This window comes from Manacus candei, unplaced genomic scaffold (assembly GCF_025592945.1).
Source record: "Manacus candei isolate 608988 ecotype Guabito, Panama unplaced genomic scaffold, ASM2559294v1 h1tg000005l, whole genome shotgun sequence".
NCBI classification, from domain to species: Eukaryota; Metazoa; Chordata; class Aves; order Passeriformes; family Pipridae; genus Manacus; species Manacus candei.
Window position 1 is genome coordinate 7918235 of NW_026138053.1, and position 18056 is coordinate 7936290.

Below are 18056 nucleotides of genomic sequence, written 5' to 3' on the forward strand. Positions count from 1 at the left end.
ATGGAATCGTGACTGCATGGAGAAGGTAAATACAGAGCAATTGCTTAATGTCTCCTCTAGCTCAGGAACTCAGACACATCAAACAAAACTAGCAGGTGGCACACTCAGAGCAAACCAAAGGGCTTTTTCTTGCATTGTTTACACAGAACTTTATAGTCCATTACCACAGTAGTTTGCAGTTACAAAAGTTTCCCTGGACTCAGAAAGAGCACCAACAAATTTGGAGAGGAAAAAGTCTTCAAGGTCTGCTAATCCTAAAGATAAAATTTCTGGCTCAGGAAGTGCCTCTGCTATAGATAGCAGGAGGAAGAAGGTGTCCCGGGGAAGGACTGCTGGATGAAAAGGGCAGGCATATGCTTTTCTTATGGCTGCTGCTGTCTGGGGCAGGATCCTGGGCTAATTGGACCTTTCATCTGACCCAGCACAGCCCTGCTTTGCTCTTTAATCAGGGGCCAGAATGCCATTGCTCTTATTTGATCATGGGCTGTGTCTGCCTGTGTGAGCTGAAGATAGGAACTGGAAGGAGAGCAGGATTCTTCTGTTCAGTACAAATCTCTTCTAGAGCAGAATATAGAGAAAAACAACTCTGTTGTTTTAAGAGCTTGATATTTATTGACACTGGCCATGCTGATGTCTTTGTGCTGTTCCTGAGAGAGATATCTATGTAGACAGTAGAAACTGAAAAGAAATAAATTTTTGATCTAGTTTCTTAGAATAATTTACATAGTTATATTCCTTTCTTTGCCGATTAGTTACACCAGGATAAACTGGGATACATCTTGCTTTATATCAGACCAGGTGGAAGTAGTTTGGCCTGAAAGTATTTAAAATGCAAGAGGTAGAATTAAAGGGCAGAAGGCATTGGTGAAGTAATGGCTTTGTCTTGGACACTGAGGGGGAAAAAAAGATATGGAGAGACATTACAGAGGATTAGTGCATAGTGAATTATTTATAGGGAGAAAAGGAGGTACTAGAAAACAGTAGAATATTTTCAGTCCTGCCTGTGGTGGGGTTTATTGAGGCTACATTACAATGTTAGAGGGACTGTTAGGAAGGTTTTGGTGGAACAATCTAGGTATTATGGGACTGGGAGATGGGGCTGGATCCTACTACTAAAATTAAGTCTCTTCTGCTATTTGAAACTAGTTTTCCTTGTTGTAAGATGTGAGTAAGCTCCACAGAATATACCAGAGAATGGATAAAAGAATCTAGAGGTGTTTGGTTTTAGTGAAGAAGCACACTTTCTCCAACTCTGTTTTTATTTATTGCAGTTTTGTTGTTGTTAACATTGTCCTCACATTCTGAAGACAGAGATCCTGCACATATGTGTTTCTGTTTTGGGAAGGGAAAAGGGGAGATATGAGGTGTGCTTTTGTTCCTTGTTTTTGTTTTGTTTGCTGTCTGGTAGCTGAAAAATAAATGCCTGTTGATAGTTATAGCACAGTCTCTTGGGCATTGAAGGGTATTTTCTATATTAGTACTGCCCTTCAACACAACCTTAGAATTCCCCATCTGCTCCTGCTCTCCCACACAGACATGTGCTTTCTTTCTCTTTTCAAATTCAAACAGGAATTACAGAACCTGGAAGAGGAAAGGGAGTTTTCAAGAAGAGATGACCACTCCACCACCGTCCTGTGTGTGGGTTTACTGTAACTCTAGAAAGCCAACAAAGTGCTGAACTTCCAGTATAATGTCAAAAATGATTCTTTCACTTTCTACAATCGAAAAGCAGCTTTTATTTAACATATTTAGATCTTTTCACACAAAGATTAGGAAACCTAATTTGAGCCTGTTAACCTTTTTCTTGGTAATCCATAGAAAAGCACAGCTGCACTACTAAAAACATACTGTTTATCCATGATCACCAAGGCTGGGCAGCCTGCAGCGTTCCAGAGATCAAAGTTTAAAACAGACGTGCCCGTCCTTCCTAATTCCTTGTATTTGAGGACATGATACCACCAAATCTAGACTTGCTGCTGCTAAAAACTTGAGCTGAGCTTCAACCTGTGTTCGTGTGAGAAAGGTACGTCCTGGCAACTTGATAACCATGAAATGAAGTAGGACAGAGCTTAATAGTTGTAATGAAACAGTCTTCTGATTACTTAGTCATTCCTTTTAAATTAAAGTAAATAGTGTTAAGGATTTTCTTTTTTTTTTTTTTAAAGAAATATTTTTGCAACCGAGTTTTACCCCTCCTTTTTTTTTTTTTTCATTGCCTATGTGGGAAAACTAACACGTTTGTATAAGGATAAACTGGGAAGTCTGTGGTTTCCAGCATGCACATTTTGAATAATATTTATACAGACTATGATTTAATGGGCCATATAAATATTTATCATATGCTGTAGCCTTTTGATCATAAATGCTTGTTTGAAAAGCCATTCTGTCCCTGCTGTGATTTGCAGAGAAAGAGGCCATTGCTGGTTTAGTGCTTGGAGGGAATTTTGGCTTCTTGTCCTGCCTTAGCAGTTACAGTCATGGATTAACACAGTCAAGCTGAACATGGCTTTTAATTTTATTTTTTTTCTCTGTCCCTCACCTTCTGTTTGCAAATTCAATTAATAAATTGTAAATACGAGGCCCTAATTCTGCAATGGACAGACAAGGCTCTGTTAAAGTGCTGGAGGCCTTTTTTCTTGGCTGCAAACTTGCTCTTGGCTTTCTGAGTTAGATACTTCAAGGGGATAAAAGGTTCTATCTCCACTGCTTTCCACCACTTGGACGTACATAAACACGTATCATCCCTGCATCGGATATTCTGGTGTCATGTTGGGAATATTGCACGTGAAGAATGGACCCATCTGGTCTTTTAGGATGTTTTATTTCAGTTGTTTTTCTGGGTTGCTGTTTTCCTCATGATTGTATTGCCTGCCGAAGCTGTATGTTGAGAGTCCAATAGATACAAAACCCAAACCAAAGTTTTCTTTGCATAACAAAGTTTTCTTTGCACGTGGCAATGAATGTTGCTGTCCGTATTCCAAATCAAGAAGTTTGAACCTGGGACCTTCTGCTACCTCTGAACTACATTAAAGAGATTCTTGATTTCTAATTTGGAGCTTCCTCGTGTAACAAAGGAATCTTCTGGAAGCTAAACAGAATGGCAACATTCCTCTTTAAAATTCTTCTTAAAGTACTTTGGCTAAAGATTTTCCACTAGCCTGACTGCTGATTCTCAAGAAATACCTTTGGGCAGAGTGCATAATTGGTGACATTTATGACCTGGAGATGACAGTGCTTTCCGTGGATGTGCTTGATAAGTACAAGCCCTTGGTATTCCAGAAAAACCCTTGGCATCAAATGATGTTTTTGCAAGCAGATCAGATCCGATTGCAGATCTTATTTACTTCGAACAGCCTCAGTAACTCGGTGCTTGAAAAAAAGATTAATATTTACTTTTACCTTTTTTTTCATAAGACATGGAGTATTGCTTTGTGAATCTAGGGGAGCTTTACTCAGAGAAAGACCGGTTCAAATAGGTTTGTGGTTCTTGGTTTTGGACTCTGTCACTTAACTGGTTCCTGTGTGCACTGATTTACAGCAATAAACTCCTGGATGTGCATAGGCTGATAGGGGCTGCTGGAGCACGTAAACAAACTCTGCTTCCTGCCCAGTCACTCACACGTGCACATCCTGGCTGCTTAGTAAGGAAAAAAAAGGAAAGTAAACATTACATGGGCAGATTGGGTTCCAGGTTTCAAATGTTTGTGGGAAGAATCCAATGCAAAGCCATAATTTTAAGTGCTGAGTAGGAGGTACTGTGAGCTTAATTCTCTAACATCTGTTAAGCTTGTTCTCTAAGTAGCAAAAACACATTAATGAGCTAAAATCAAGGCTGCCTTACAAGGGAGAGAAATTTAGAGTAATATTGTGTGTGTGAGCAGGAGACAGGATGTAAAATACTCCTTTTGCTATTTGTATTTTGTGAAAAGCAAGGAAGAAAGATTTGCCTGTGTTTAAAAAAAATAATAATCTGTTTTGCAGCTTGTGGTTTATTCTCAATTTTTTCTGAGTCAGCAGCTAAAGGCAGTGCCGAAATAGGGGAAAACCAGGGAAATTCGTGAGATAGTATCAGGAACAGTCTTATGCAATGTCTTTATAGTAAAGCTTCTCCCAAGTAACTAGCAGCACCTGCAGCCAGCCTTTGCAGCTCTGAGGAGATGGAGTGCAAAATTAAAAAGTGAACAAACACCATCTTTTGAAAAGAACGTCTTAAAACTGCTTTTCCAGCCAAGGGCTGAGAGGGAGGTGCCGAGCGCGTGTCCCCCCAGGTGACAGATGCAGCGTTAGTCACCCACGTCCCCTCTGTGGCAGAGGCATCAGCTTTTGTTGGTCTGACCAGGTCACAGAGCCAGGGCCAAGAAAATAAAGGAGCTTTCTTGCCAATATTCCTTAGTGTTAACTCACGGCACACCATTTTTAGCTGCTTGCTCATCGCTGGAACACATGACCTCGCTTAACAAGATTAGTGTGTGGCACCTCAGCTGCTGGCAGAGCCAGTGCTCACAGAGAGGAGCCACAATATACTCTGTAGCTTTGAGTTTTTCCAAGTTTCTGACACTGTTAGAAGCTGATGATCTGTACAGCTTCCTCTGGTGCCCCTGCCATGGTGTGTGCAGAATGCAGCTCATAACTGCTTTAATCTGTGCTGGGCTGCTCAGGAGTTTTAGTGATGGATAGAACTCCCTTGTGCTGTCCAAGTAGAGAACAAAAAATGGTCCCTGGACCCAGCAGTGGGGTCTAAGCATGAAGTACCAGCTTGAAGCAGGACAGAATTATCGTGTGATAACAGATCTCCGCAGACTGACCACATTCCCATGAGCTGTTAAAGGCTGGGATGAGGGGAAGCCTCAGTAGGTTTCTTTTGCCAAGGTGTTGTCTTATGCCTTTTTCAGGGCAAATGAAACTTTGCCCAGCTGTTACACTGCTTAATTATTACCCAGAATCATGTTTGGAGTTTTCTGAGATAAAGGGCTCCTTTTTTTTCCTTCTTTATTTTACCTGCTACCTCTTAGCCTCAGCGATGATAGATTTGTGATGTCCATCAGCAGCAGTGGTTACAAGCCAGCCATGGATGTGAACAGCCACCTGTATTGGGCCAGTGCTATGTTCAGACTGACAGCCAAGCAGAGTTCCTGACCCGTACTCAAAATTATCATTAAAAAAGAGAAAAAAGGATTAATTTGACATGTGAAAAATCATATTCTACTAAGCATTTCTTTCCAATCTTTCCCTCTTTGCCTATGCCTCTCCCTCTAACCACCCTTTAGTCCACATCCAGAAGTAATCCAGGTCACTTATCTGGGGGAGGTGGGCTGTTTTTAAGTAGAGCCATTTTGATGCTCTGTAAATACCATGTGTTCGTCAAGTGGTAATCGATCCATTCACTTTCTGGAAGTCAGAAGCTGTGTGTCAGCTGAGTTTCACGTGGTTCAGAGACGTAACAGATTCACACAGCCACTAAACTTGGTACTTGTCTGATGTTTCAAATACTTGTACCAGCTCTTACTTAGCATTCTCCCAGCTCAGTTAAAATGTAAATGTTAACTATTAATTAAGAACAAACTGTGAGAAATTTAGAACAGTGAATTTGTCACTATATTAAATGTGAAACAGTTAATATAGTGAAATATGCAACTCATTGTGAATAATTAAATCAATTAACTTAACCTCACTTTGTTCTTGTAGGTTGTCAGAGAGCAGGCAGAGATTTCCTCGGATGCTCTCATAACACTTTTTCAGCAAATTATTTTCTGAGGCTTTAAAGTTGAGTGGATTGATGGTGGAGAGCTCTTAAAAACCTAACTTTTTATCTCCTTCTTTTTCCTTGGGTAACATGTACCAGATTGTCACATGTTTACTTTAATTATCAGCATCACACTAGTTTTTTTTTTGGAAGAGGAAACTGTTTCCAGAATCTGCTGAGCTCCAGCCTGACTCACTGTCCCATTCAGCAGTAAAATGTCACTCAGGAGCTGGTTGGTTTGATGGGAGGCAGCAACTCTTGTGATCCTCGTTCCCTTCCAGGTCAGGGCTCAGTGGAGCCCAGCCCGGCCCCCCTTTCACTGGTTCAGGAGTGGAATTTGTTTGCTTTGAGACAGGGAAGACCTGTGGTGGTTCTGGCTGTCTTGTCCAGAGGGGAATTCAGCTTTCCAGGCATCACCAGCATCCCCATCTGCCAAGAAAACCCAGGAACCTCTGGGTTGAAATTTCCCTTGTGTGTAAAGCACCAGCACAACCTTTGCTTCCCTTCCTCTCTTTTTGCCTCTTTCTCCCCTTATGTAGATTGATGCTCTGTGACAGCAGCACATTTTCATTGTATGAGTGCAGGAATTTTATCACTGCCTGCATATTTTACATGCACATTTACAGTTTGCTTTTCAGGAGCTTCTGTGCCATGCAGCTTATGTGCAAACATTTGAAGAAAAGTGGTACAACTAGTGAAAGACTTGAAAACTCTAAGTAATTAAAAATTGCCAAGTGAAGACTTGCTGCAAAAATGAGTTATCCTGTGAAGTGCCTGTACTGCTTCTCTCCTGCCCTGTTCAGCACAGTTTTCCATCATCAGTCGTTTTATCTGCTTTTAATCCTTTTTTTTTTCCTTGCACAGGTTTCTTAAGAATGCACAGTGAGAAGACTGCAGTCAGGTACTATGTTGGGATTGATGTTGGCTCAGCGAGTGTTCGAGCAGCTTTGGTCGATGGCTGTGGGACAGTGGTGGCACACGCGGAGCAGCCCATCCAAATTTGGGAGCCCCAGCCAGACCACTATGAGCAGTCCTCTGCAGACATCTGGGCTGCCTGCTGCTCAGTCACAAAGGTGGGCAAAGGCAAAGAAAATGAAGGATTTGTGTTGCAGGTAGTTCTTCAAGTTTTGAATGTTTAAGGTCTTGCAGTCCCTGTGTGTCACTTCCCTTCAGGTCAGTTTGTGCTGTGTAACTTGTAACCTCACCTTGAGGATGATGGAGCCTCAACAGTGTTTGTTTTATTGGTGAGGAGCTGAAGGCCAGAGTGAAAAAAACTTCTGCTACAATTGCAAATAGAATGAAAGGCCCTTCTTTGTGCTGTTTTGGCAGGGGGAGGACTTACCCACTGCCTTCAGGTCTCACATCTGTGGGGTTTGTTTTGCTGGTGTTTGTTCTACCCATGAGACAGTTCTTTGAGGAGTCAAGGTTGCTTAGAACCTGGCAGTGCATATATTTGTGCACATAAATGTGCTCATACTACACTGGAGTCACAAAGGAGCATTTATTGTATAGAAATTGTTATCTGGTTTGTGGATGGTCCCCAGCATAACAGCTGTGATCCTCATTATAAGAGGATCCAGTATTGTAAGACCAAAATAAATGATAAATGTTTGTGGATAACATCAAGCATAAGCCCAGATTGAAATAAACCTTACTGTAGGGGGAAAATTTGTGCCCACTGATCCAGGGCTCTGCCTGTACCTGCTGGCAGTAAAGGTAAATCTGTGACCTTGCTTGGCAGTGCACACAGAGGCCATTTCATCTTCCTTAGTAAAGCTCAGGCCTGCTCCATGTTCTAGGGTTGGCTTTTTAAATATTCATGGCAGGCTTGGTAATTTGCAGATGGACAGTTCACCCACTGTCTTGTTATTGATCAACCTTTTCAAACATTAATGAGCTTGGCTCTGTAGAAATGCCCTGAGATGGAGAGGAGGAGGTGAGGGGGAAGGAAGGGAAAGAAGGGAGTGACAGGAATGATAGGGAAGAACAGCTTGTTGTTAAAGACAAGCAAGTCTTACTCTTTATTTGATTTTTCTTTGTGTGAATTGCTTTGTTCTTGCTCTGGACCCCTTTAAATGCAGTCTCTGATGTGTGAGCAATAAAGCAGTCTCTGAAACTATGGCTTTTCAGAGCCAGTAAGAGACTGGCACTGTAGCAAGTCTAGTGAAAGTCTTTCCTTATAGTACTAATTAAAATAATGATATTTTTATTGTTGCTGAGAAGTGGCAATTTATTACTCTTGTTCATTTTAGGTGTCTTGCAACCTCCTTTGGCACTTAATCCACGTGGGTGTTGTGTTTTTTTTTCCAGTGCTGCTGGAAGCCATGAAGTTCAGGCATTTTGGGGCAGTGGTGTTTTTTTTTTTTTTAAATCTTCCAAAAAGTATGATGTCCAAACTCTTGGTAAGAGAGAAAAGGTGTGCGTTGCAGAGGTGTTATCACTGCTACAGGTTTTGACCGGTTTTATTTTTGGGACCCTTCAGTATTGCAAGGCAAAAAAGCTGTGGCTCAATATAACCAAAGCAATTCTAGGGTATTTATTGCTTCCACAGGTGGGAACTGAGTGAATTAACTGATGGAAACACTTGGCCCTAATCCTGTGTCCATGTTTCACATGCAGCTCAACTCTAAGCTTTCAAAACCAGAAAATAAATGTTGCTGGTTTTCTGCTACATTTATTTTCTGATATTTTTGTGCTTCCTGCTTGATCCAGGACTGTGGCTAGTAAAATTAAAAAGCTATTAAGGACCTCTGAATTCAGTTTTGAGAACCAAAGAATTTTTTGTAATTTATGGTTTTTTGATTAGAAGTGTTAAAGAATACCGAATATAAAGAATTTCACAGTTTGAGCTTGCATTTTTAACTTGTAACTCATTTTCTGTACTCAGTTCAGTGTACTTGCATATGAATTGATACATTTGTATTCATGTGTGTTTTGTGTATTTTCAGAAGGTTGTCTGTGGAGTGGATGCCGCCCAGATTCGAGGGGTTGGTTTTGATGCTACGTGTTCTCTTGTTGTTCTGGATAAACAGTTCCAGCCTTTGGCAGTCAACTGTGAAGGTAGGACTGCACACAAAAAATGGTGTTACTGTGTGTGTGTTACCACTGGTGGGAGTGAACTTTCCATTTCATCCACATGCTGAGGCTGACTCTTGGAGATGGAGATGACACAAAACCTTTTTTACAAAAGGATTTTTTTTCCGGTTTTACTGTTTTAATTCTACTGCAAAATTAATTTTGGGATGAGAATTACTGTTTGGCTAAGTATCTGGCATCCCAAGATCAAATTAATTCATCTTGGCTCAAAGAAATTGCTTCTTAGCGAAATCTAGGCTCGTTTTTCTTTTTTGCATGTTTTCTCCTCCTTCAGACTTTGCTGATCATGGCTTTTATAGTCTGTATAAATGCCCATCCACACTGGCTAAAGGAATGCTAAAAATGTTGGTGTTAGTGTAGTCCAACTGCTCGCTCTGTCATGAAGCTGCAGGCAAGGGGTTCAGTTGTGTATTTTATTATACTGGTGCTCTGTCTTTGTCTAGGACAGTGCTAAACTTCAGAAACTGACTGTGACCTTCTTCTAAAAATCTGGTGGGTTTTATTAGAGTTGATGATTCAGAAGACTCAAAGTCTTTGTTGCACTTTATTTTTCAATGAATCCCATTTAAGATTAGGTGTGTGCAAAATCAGTAGTTACAGAGACCTACTCACAGTTCTGTGTATATTCTCTTCCTATTCTCAGATATATTTGTCGTCTCCTCTTATCCTCCTCAAAAAAAACAGCTTTGCCCCCAAAACATCCTTCTCTAAATTTAGATGAGATTATTTACTTTTCAGTTTCAGAGTATCTTACAATCTGTTCAATGCCTAATGATGTCTGTGGCTATTCTGGTCTAGTGAGTCAAATTCACTTCTTATTTTTTATGCTCTGATATCCCCATGGAACTTGTGAGTGATGGTGTTAAACAAGAAGACAAGAATTCACTGAATATTCTCATGCTGCTAAAAGTCATGCAGTGGTGGGATTTCAGGCAGTTTCAAATTATTCCTCCTGAAACTGTACTTCGGAAAGAAATTAGGATAGTTCAGCCCATAAGCACAGAAGAGGAAAGAGAATCTCTGTAGCTGTCTAGCTAGCTGACTAGCTGAGTTCATTTCAATTTACAGCAGAGTTGTTCAGATTTTGTCGCATTTTTAGTCCTTGGTCACCAAAATGCTTCTTTGTATTTTAACTAATTATGTGAACTTTGTCAAGAAGTTTGGGTTCTTTGAAATACAGCCTACGAGAGCATGTTGTTTCAAAGTTCTTGGATGCTCCCAAGCCTGATTGGTTTGTCAGCTTTCTCAGTGCTCAGCATGTCTTAAAGTTGGCTCAGAGGGCTGAAATGTTGTTTTTAGATACTTAGTGTGGATTATTAGCTCAAAGAGAATTTGAGTTTTTGATGCAGAAGTGAAAGTGTGAAGCAGCTCAGGGTAACTCACAGTATTGAGGTGGGATTAAACCAGACCTAAAATAATCTCTTTTTTCCTTTTGTTCTCCCCAGGACAGAACCATAGGAATGTTATTATGTGGATGGATCATCGTGCAGTGAGTCAAGTCGAGCTCATCAATGCAACACAACACAGAGTTTTGAACTATGTAGGGGGAGCAATGTCTGTGGAAATGCAACCACCTAAACTGCTGTGGATAAAGGAGGTGAGTACAGTTCACATTTTGGGGCATTTTCACTAGTGATTAATGGCCTTTGTTAATTCCTGAGAATGAGATTTCTGGAAAGTCTTCAGCCTTGGTGTTGAACTCCAAGGTGTGCAAAGTAAGGCCAGGCTTAACTTGTTCTTTTTTCCTCTCAGTTACATAGAAAGATGTTTGATTTAATTGAAATGGCATGTTTCCTGAGAGGACATTTCATATGCCTTTCTTCTGTAAGATTAGCTATACATAGAAATTTAGGTGCAGGTAATGAATGAGTATCCTGGGATTTAGTTATGGAGGTGTATTTCCTGTTCCAGCTCTTGTATCTGAGCATGCTTACAGAGGTGTAGGTGCTGCTTGTGGGCTGGAGTCCCAGAGGCACTGCATCCAACAAGAGAGGGGATGTGATGGCTTTGGCTGCTGGCAGAGGAACTCTTCAGTTAAAGATTCAGTTTAGTTCTGTCCCATCAGTAGCAAATAAACCATCTGTAGAGGGAAGATGCCCTGTTTGTAATGTGGAGCTCTACCTCTGTCTCCTGTGTTTAAATTCTGTGTGTCACAGATGACATATGGCCTCTTAATAACAACTGTCAGATAAAAGGAGAGACACTTGCTACTTGAATTTTTTGTAACCTCCTCCAACCTGGCTTTTACATTTGGCCTCAGTGATTCTCACGGTCACTTTAACAAAGCCCAAAAGTACTTGCTGCCAGTTTCAAGTAGTCCAAGTCTCCTGTCCTTGCAAACATGAGATATCATATCAGAACAAGGTGCACACTGGGGAGAGTCAAAGGAATTAACTGGTAGAAGCAGGTACTGACAGATTAATGATAATAGACGACAGTGAAAGTTGATAATGAAAAACCAGTATCCATCTACTAGTTCTTCCCTTCTTGAGCAATGAGTATCATACATCAGTCATTTTATAAATAATAAAATGTAAGCTGTAAAAACCTTAAACTGATCCATTGAATTTAAAACATTTTTATATTGCAAGGTATCAGTACCTGACTGATCAGGAAACCCGGATTATGAGGTGTCCAAATGTGCCCACCCAGGGCTGTTAAGTGTCTGCTGTGTAAGCCCTCTGCCATAATTGCTGTGGTTTAAAGGGGAGAGCATTGCAGGGCTTGTTCCCTCCATGAGCCAGTGGGTAGGACACAGCACTCACCTGATTCTACGTGCCAGTCAGGAGCAGGGATTGCCTGGCAGAAGGTGTTACTGAACAGGGCTTGTTCATGTGTCCCTTTTCAGCTCCTGACATAACAGATAAGGAGATTATTATCCTTAAGAGAGGGTTTTTTCCCTCAGTATGTGCTTTGCTGAGCTGCTCACGAGACAGTTCCTGAGTGGGCTGGGAATGACTCACCATTAAACTGCTTATGCTTGTCCTGCTTAGCTCAGGCACCTCAACAACATCTACAGCAGCACCTGAGCTGGGGAGAGGAACAGCAACAGCTACCATGGGGTCAGCTGTAATCAGCTGAGGTTTGGGCGTGGAGTGCTCAGCTTCTGAGCTTTGGAGAGGTACAGGATGGAGTGTTCTTACTGCTTCTGTACTCGTTGCAAAGTAGGAGGGTGAAAGGAATTGTCTGAAGAGGAAAGGTTTGTTTTCAGTGCCAGTCACAGTAATGGATCTGTGGATTACATGACATCGGGGCTGTCAGCAAAGGGTCATGTTGGCCTCTGGCAGCTCAAATTCAGCCTCATGTAGTGCAAGTGTCATCACTTTTTTGCCAAGGCAGAAAAGTGTTACAATAATTTTGAATGTCAGGTTCTCCAAATGAGAACTACAACAGAGTTTACACGTAAGTTGTTACTCAGTGCACTGTCTTGAACTGGTCTACAAATAGAAATTTATGAATTTTTTTCAGATTCTTTGTTACCAATATTTTATAGATAATAAACTGTGACACAGGTATTAAAAGTATGGTTAGAAAAACTACTTATGGTACTTAATGTGTCCTTCCTGGTTTTTTGTGCTATATCTTTATTATCTGTGTTTAGTATTTAGTGTATTTCCCTCCTGCTAATACTACACAGTTCCCGGAGACATAGCAGAGTAAAATTTTGCTCTAACTCACATATCATAAGGAAAAAATACTCTGTTGACTTTTTCTCTGAATTCCCTGGACCTTATTTTGAACTCCCCAGGAATTTATTGTTTCTGCTGTTGAATGGTTTTGTGCTGTTTTCCCTCTATACATCTTTGCATGGGATTGGTGCTGTGCACATTCCACAGCTGCTTGCATTGATTTAGGTTTTGCAGAGAGGGTGCAGTGGGGAAAAGAACTGCTTTGAGTCTGAAGCTAAATAATAAAATAGAAGTTAAATAATAAAGGTAAAATAACCTGGTACTAATAATTAAAAACAATTTATAAATCCATTGAAGTAACCAGCAGAGTCATCTTTGGTGTCATTGGAAAAATGTCTGATACCTTTCTTTTAATCAAACCTCATGTATTTGTAACAATGAACAGCATCTAATTAGGAGAACCTTAAAATTAGTCCCCATGAAATATGTTCCTTTCAGTGGATCCTCATTTCTCTGGAACTCACAGAATTGTTTTCTCAAGCTTCAAAGTTTATTTAGGCTGGCAGAAATATAATTGTTTATTTTTGAGTTTATTGCCTAGCCAATTAATATTCAAAATTTCCCCTGACTTTTCCATATTCCACAGTTTGTGGATTCAGTCATATAAAACCTCAGTCCTGCTAGTACAAGATAAGTTGCACAAAAGTGACTGTAAATTAAATTAGTTTGTTAAGAGTCATTTGTGAGACTAATGATTAAGGAGATTAACCAGGTACCCTTTTGGAAGTAAGTTATTTGAAGAACTGATGCTAAATGACCCTTTGGACTGTTGTTACACCAATAGTTAATTGTGTATATATTGTGATCAAAGCCTCCCTCTCCCGTTCCATGGTACTAACCTGACTCTGGAGGGCCACATTAAGAGATCCTGTTGTCTCATGTTTTCCCTTGGGAGTATCCAAAAACAGGGAGTTTCCCTGTAGTATCCAAAACCCTGACCGCTGTGAGGAAGGTTCTGACATGGGGCAATTCAACAGTGTTGGCAAGTTGTGAGGTATTAGAGTGTCTCTCAAAGAAAGGAGTTGAATTTCTATTGCTTGGAGAATTTTCATCCAAGCAATTAAAAGTATTTCTGAAGAATATGACTTTGAAAATTTACTCTGAATTGGTTGCAGTAATAAAGAGGGAGGAAAGGGGAGAAAGGACTAAGGTGGAGAGGAACTTTTGATAAGGGCGTGGAGTGATAGGACGAGGGGAAGGGCTTCAAACTGACAGAGGGCAGGGCTGGGTTAGAGATTAGGAGGAAATCCTTCCCTATGAGGGTGGGGAGGCCCTGGCACAGAGAGGCTGTGGCTGCCCCATCTCCAAAGTGTCCAAGGCCAGGTTGGACGGGGCTTGCAGCAACCTGGTCCGGTGGAAGGTGTCCCTGCCCATGGCAGGGGATAGAACGAGATGAGCTTTGAGGTCCCTTCCAACCCAAAGCATTCTGTGATTCTGTGATGACCTAACTGTGCTTTTCCATTTCCATCATCCTATTCCTAGAACTGAAGTCAAGGATGGTCTCACTGACTGTGAGGAGTGAGCTGACACCACTGTAAGAGAAGTAGATACTAGTCCTTATCTCTTTGTTATGCTTTTTTGTTATGCTCAATTTGTTTTTGTTTGAGGATTTACTCTCATCTGCTTCTATTTTACTTTTTTTTCCATATAATGCATTCTCTTTAACATTTCATCTCCTTACACATAATAGAGATTTAGCTAGAGAGAAGAGGCTTCAGGATGTTTTCTGTTCTTACAGCTCTTCATCTCTGTTCCATTTTGGCCTTGAATTAAGAAAATAAACTTTGAAGGCCATAATAGGCTTTTTGAGATCTTTTGTTTGATTTGCAGTGCCTTTCATTCAGTTTAGTTTGATCAGTGCTGAATCATTCCACCCTCTAACACCTAGTAGTCAGTCTCCATGAAGTGTTTGTGATTGCAGATGGGTGTTCCTGTGGCAAAGCCACCCCTGGAGTTTGTGTCAGGGACAGCTGCAGTCAGTGATCAGCTGAGTGCAGCTCCTGTGTAGCATATGGGCCAGTCTGGGTGAAGTGGGCACATCTGTGGCCCACTTAGGAGGAGCATTTTTCTGCTTCTGTGGACCATGTGTGGTGAGAGAGAGTCCAGTGTTAAATCTGTAATGTAAAATAAAAGAAATACATGATTTTTTTTTCCCAAAAGCTAATTTGTGTGGATGCAGCCACATTTGACTTTTGAATGTGGTCAACCAATCCCAAAACATCAAGTGTAGATAAAGTTGAAGTAAAGAATCATTATCCTGTGACAAATATTTAGGAGCTAGCTGGAACATAATTCTGACAAGGTCTTGTTGAAGTCAGTAAGTAAGTGAATGTCAGCTTCACTGAAAAGGAAAGGGGTCTTTCAAAATAGCTAGTTAAATTCACTCTTTTTGCTTTTATTTCCTTAGATTTCATTGTGGTCTAGAATTATCTTGCACAACACTATTGCAATAGTTCTGTAGTTGCAGGTGCATTTTTTTGCAGCAGTTCTGCTGTTTTGTAGACTTTGGCTAAAGAAATGGGATGTTCACACGCATTCAGGGTGTGTAGATAGTTCTGGGAGGTAGATGCCTGCATATGAGCTGAAAATACAGGTACAGGCTCCTTCCCTTGGGAATTATTTTGCTGCAGGTGTTTGTACATCATGACTGTAGAGATGTCTGTGCTGTGGCAAACCAGCATTAGAGCAGTGAGAGCACAGCTTGAACACTGCAGTGCAAAAACTGCAGGGCAGGGGTTTGCAGCTCCAGAATTAGCCTGTTAGTATTTTTTTTCCCCAGAGATAGTAGAAGAAAAAAAAATCTTGTTTACTAACTTCTGGCTGGAAATTTTATTGTAACTTGTGCCAAACTGAAAGGATGCATGTTATGTTTTCCTCATAGTAATGACATTACAAATCAGCTATTTCTAAAAAATACTAGTCCCATGAAATCAGAGATGCTGTAGTTTTTTCTAAGTGGGTGGGGGATGCTGGACTGGGAGTAGATATTTGCTTAGTAACTGTCTCCAAATGAAATGCAATTTTCCTATGCTGTGCCTTCTCAGCTCTGTTCTTAATGTAGTGTTGAAGAACAAAGAAAAGCCTTCCTTTAGCAAAAAAAAGAAATTCACTTCACAGAATGACTATCTACATATTATTCCTCTGCAATTAATAACTAAAATCAATAGGCTGTATTTTTTTTCCTAGCACAGTGGTCAGTGGTGGTTCTGTGTGTTACAGTTCACATCCTAAGTTAGAGCTGCTGTTTGATCCAGCATTCTTCTTCTCTCTGCCCCCTGAGACTTGCAGCTACCAATGGGATAACTTGCAGGAACAATTAAGGCATCTCTTTCCCTGGCTGTGGAGGGAAGGACAGTGGATGGACTGGCATCAGCTTGGCAGCAGCTCTTTTTTCCTGCATTTCTTCTTCCTTGCTTGCTGCCCTTGCACTGGCTTTTTGTCTTGTTGAATGTGAGCGAATGTTTTTCCATTAAAATAAACAGTAAATTCCGTGTTAAGTGAGAATGAGTCCAGGCTGTTGAGTTTAGAGCTGAACTCTTGTTTAGAATTGTTTATAAATGTTTCAGCACTCTGTGTTATCAAACTCCATACACAGTGCAGACACATGTGCACAAGCCACGCTCAGGATGCCTCTGGGATTTGAGGATACCAGCACGTGGCTCTGACACATCTTGCCCTAGTGGTCTTCCTCTAAGAGTTTACATTCCAAGGCCCTCCTCTCCCCCTGTCCCACTTCCTGAATCTGATCATTGGGTCAGTTAATCTTTTACCAATTAGAGGGCAAGTCATGGCTGCAAAATTGATCCATTCATGGCCTTGGCTCTGGCAAGGACAGAATTTCTGCTCAGGGCCTCTCTTGGAATAGCTCTATCCCATGATTTGGCATCCCATGTGAAGTGTGGGAGATGCAGGTTATAAGTCCTTGCTCTGTCTGAGTTGGAGCAGGGCATGGGACATCAGTTTCTTACATTCCTGGGAGTGTTTGCATTAAAGTATTGGGTTGTTCTCTTTCCTCCCTTCACACAATGTACATTCGTTTTCAGTAATTTAGAAAAAGACACACTGATAGACTTCATAGCCCTCTGCTACAGATTGCCTGGGAGATGGAGATTCAAATCTGGGGGTGAACTGGGAAAAGCGGATGGTTCTTCAGTGATTTTCAGGTTTCTTTCTGGTTTTCAGATGACTTAGAGTTTTACCTGATGTGGAACTTTCATTTTTGCCCTAAATGGTGAAACGTTTTTCTGCTTCCATCTGTCCCTTCTGATTTTAACCTGGATTTCTGATACACCACTCTCAGATGATTTTTGAATTTCTGGGTTTTGGCTGTTAAGTAGCCACAAAATTTAGACTGATACACTGTGTTAAATCAGATGTTGCTTCTAGCCTAAATTTAGTTAATCTCATGGCCAACAGGGATCTATTATGAAGGCTGTCTATAGTGTCATTTAAGATAATTTGATTAATATTTAATCTCTTAACAATAACAAAAGTTAGAATATCTTTAATGTTTGTATACACAGTTTACTTCTGGTGGAAAAAAGTGTGTTTTAACAAACATTAGATGATTGAAGATCACTCCATCTCACAAGATAACTATACCTTCAGTAAGAGCAGAAATCAAAGGTTTCCTGTACAGAAAGAGGCTACCTCAGCAAACCTGAGTAAAATCTGAATGTTAAAACTCTTTCAGGTTTTCCAAGGAGAACGTGGCTCTAGATGTCTCCAAAAAATTTCATTGGATGCTGGAACTCCTGTGAAATTCTGCCTTAGTGTGTATTTTCAGTCCAATTACAAAGTCCCTCATTATCCTGGACATTCCTTGTCTAGGAATATTAAAAGGCATTGCACTACATAATTTTTAAAGTCTTTTTCCCCAGGCATTTGGGATTATCTATAACAACCTCAAAAATTATTCTGTGGAGGTATAGTTGTTAAAACAACCCAAAACAATCAGAGAGCTGTAGGAAAGGGACTCTGGAAGTACCCCTGGGAAACAGCAGGACTGTGTGAGTTCCTCCAAGTGAGTTTGGAGGGTGAGTCGCAGGATGTGAACACAGCATTGGGAACGTTCCCGGATCTTCTCCACAATCCTTTTAATGTGGTCACAGACTCCTGACTGTGGGTGAAAATAAATCTGAATTAACTACAGTGAAACATGGAGACTTTAAATTTGTTGGGAAAAAGCACCATGATTCTTGTTGTCTGTACTAATTAGTGATGACACAGCATCGAGATGGCAAAAAATGAATCATTTGGATGTTCATGAAACAACATACTTTGAGTGTCACTAACATGTGGCTTTTGGGAATTCTTGAAGAAATAGAATCAGGATCCAAGGAGTATCTTTGGTGAAGCAGATTTGTTTGAAGAGGACAGTTATTCTTAATCCAGCTTCCTTTCTTATTACCAGTAATAGACAAACTACTGTTGTTCCTTGAAGGCCATCAGGTGTGTTAACAGCACATAATGGCTTTTATTATCAAAATAATTGGTCTGAGTGATCTTTGGACTAAATTATGGAGCTC

General features: G+C 40.7%; 1 protein-coding gene across 7 annotated transcripts in view; it reads left to right on the forward strand.

Annotated features, from left to right (window-relative positions):
• The window catches only part of HOOK1 (hook microtubule tethering protein 1), a 170498-nt gene that overhangs the window by 4598 nt on the left and 147844 nt on the right, over positions 1-18056 (forward strand). For 5 of the 7 annotated variants that reach the window (XM_051796452.1, XM_051796463.1, XM_051796404.1 and 2 more), the window contains exons 2-4: positions 6608-6816; positions 8692-8803; positions 10285-10436. In XM_051796452.1, coding sequence (XP_051652412.1) covers positions 6619-6816; positions 8692-8803; positions 10285-10436 — 462 coding nt within the window. In that variant the 5' untranslated portion in view covers positions 6608-6618. Of the gene's footprint in view, positions 1-1690; positions 2024-6607; positions 6817-8691; positions 8804-10284; positions 10437-18056 lie in introns of those variants that run through there. The other 2 variants (XM_051796415.1, XM_051796394.1) reach the window with 2 other exon arrangements.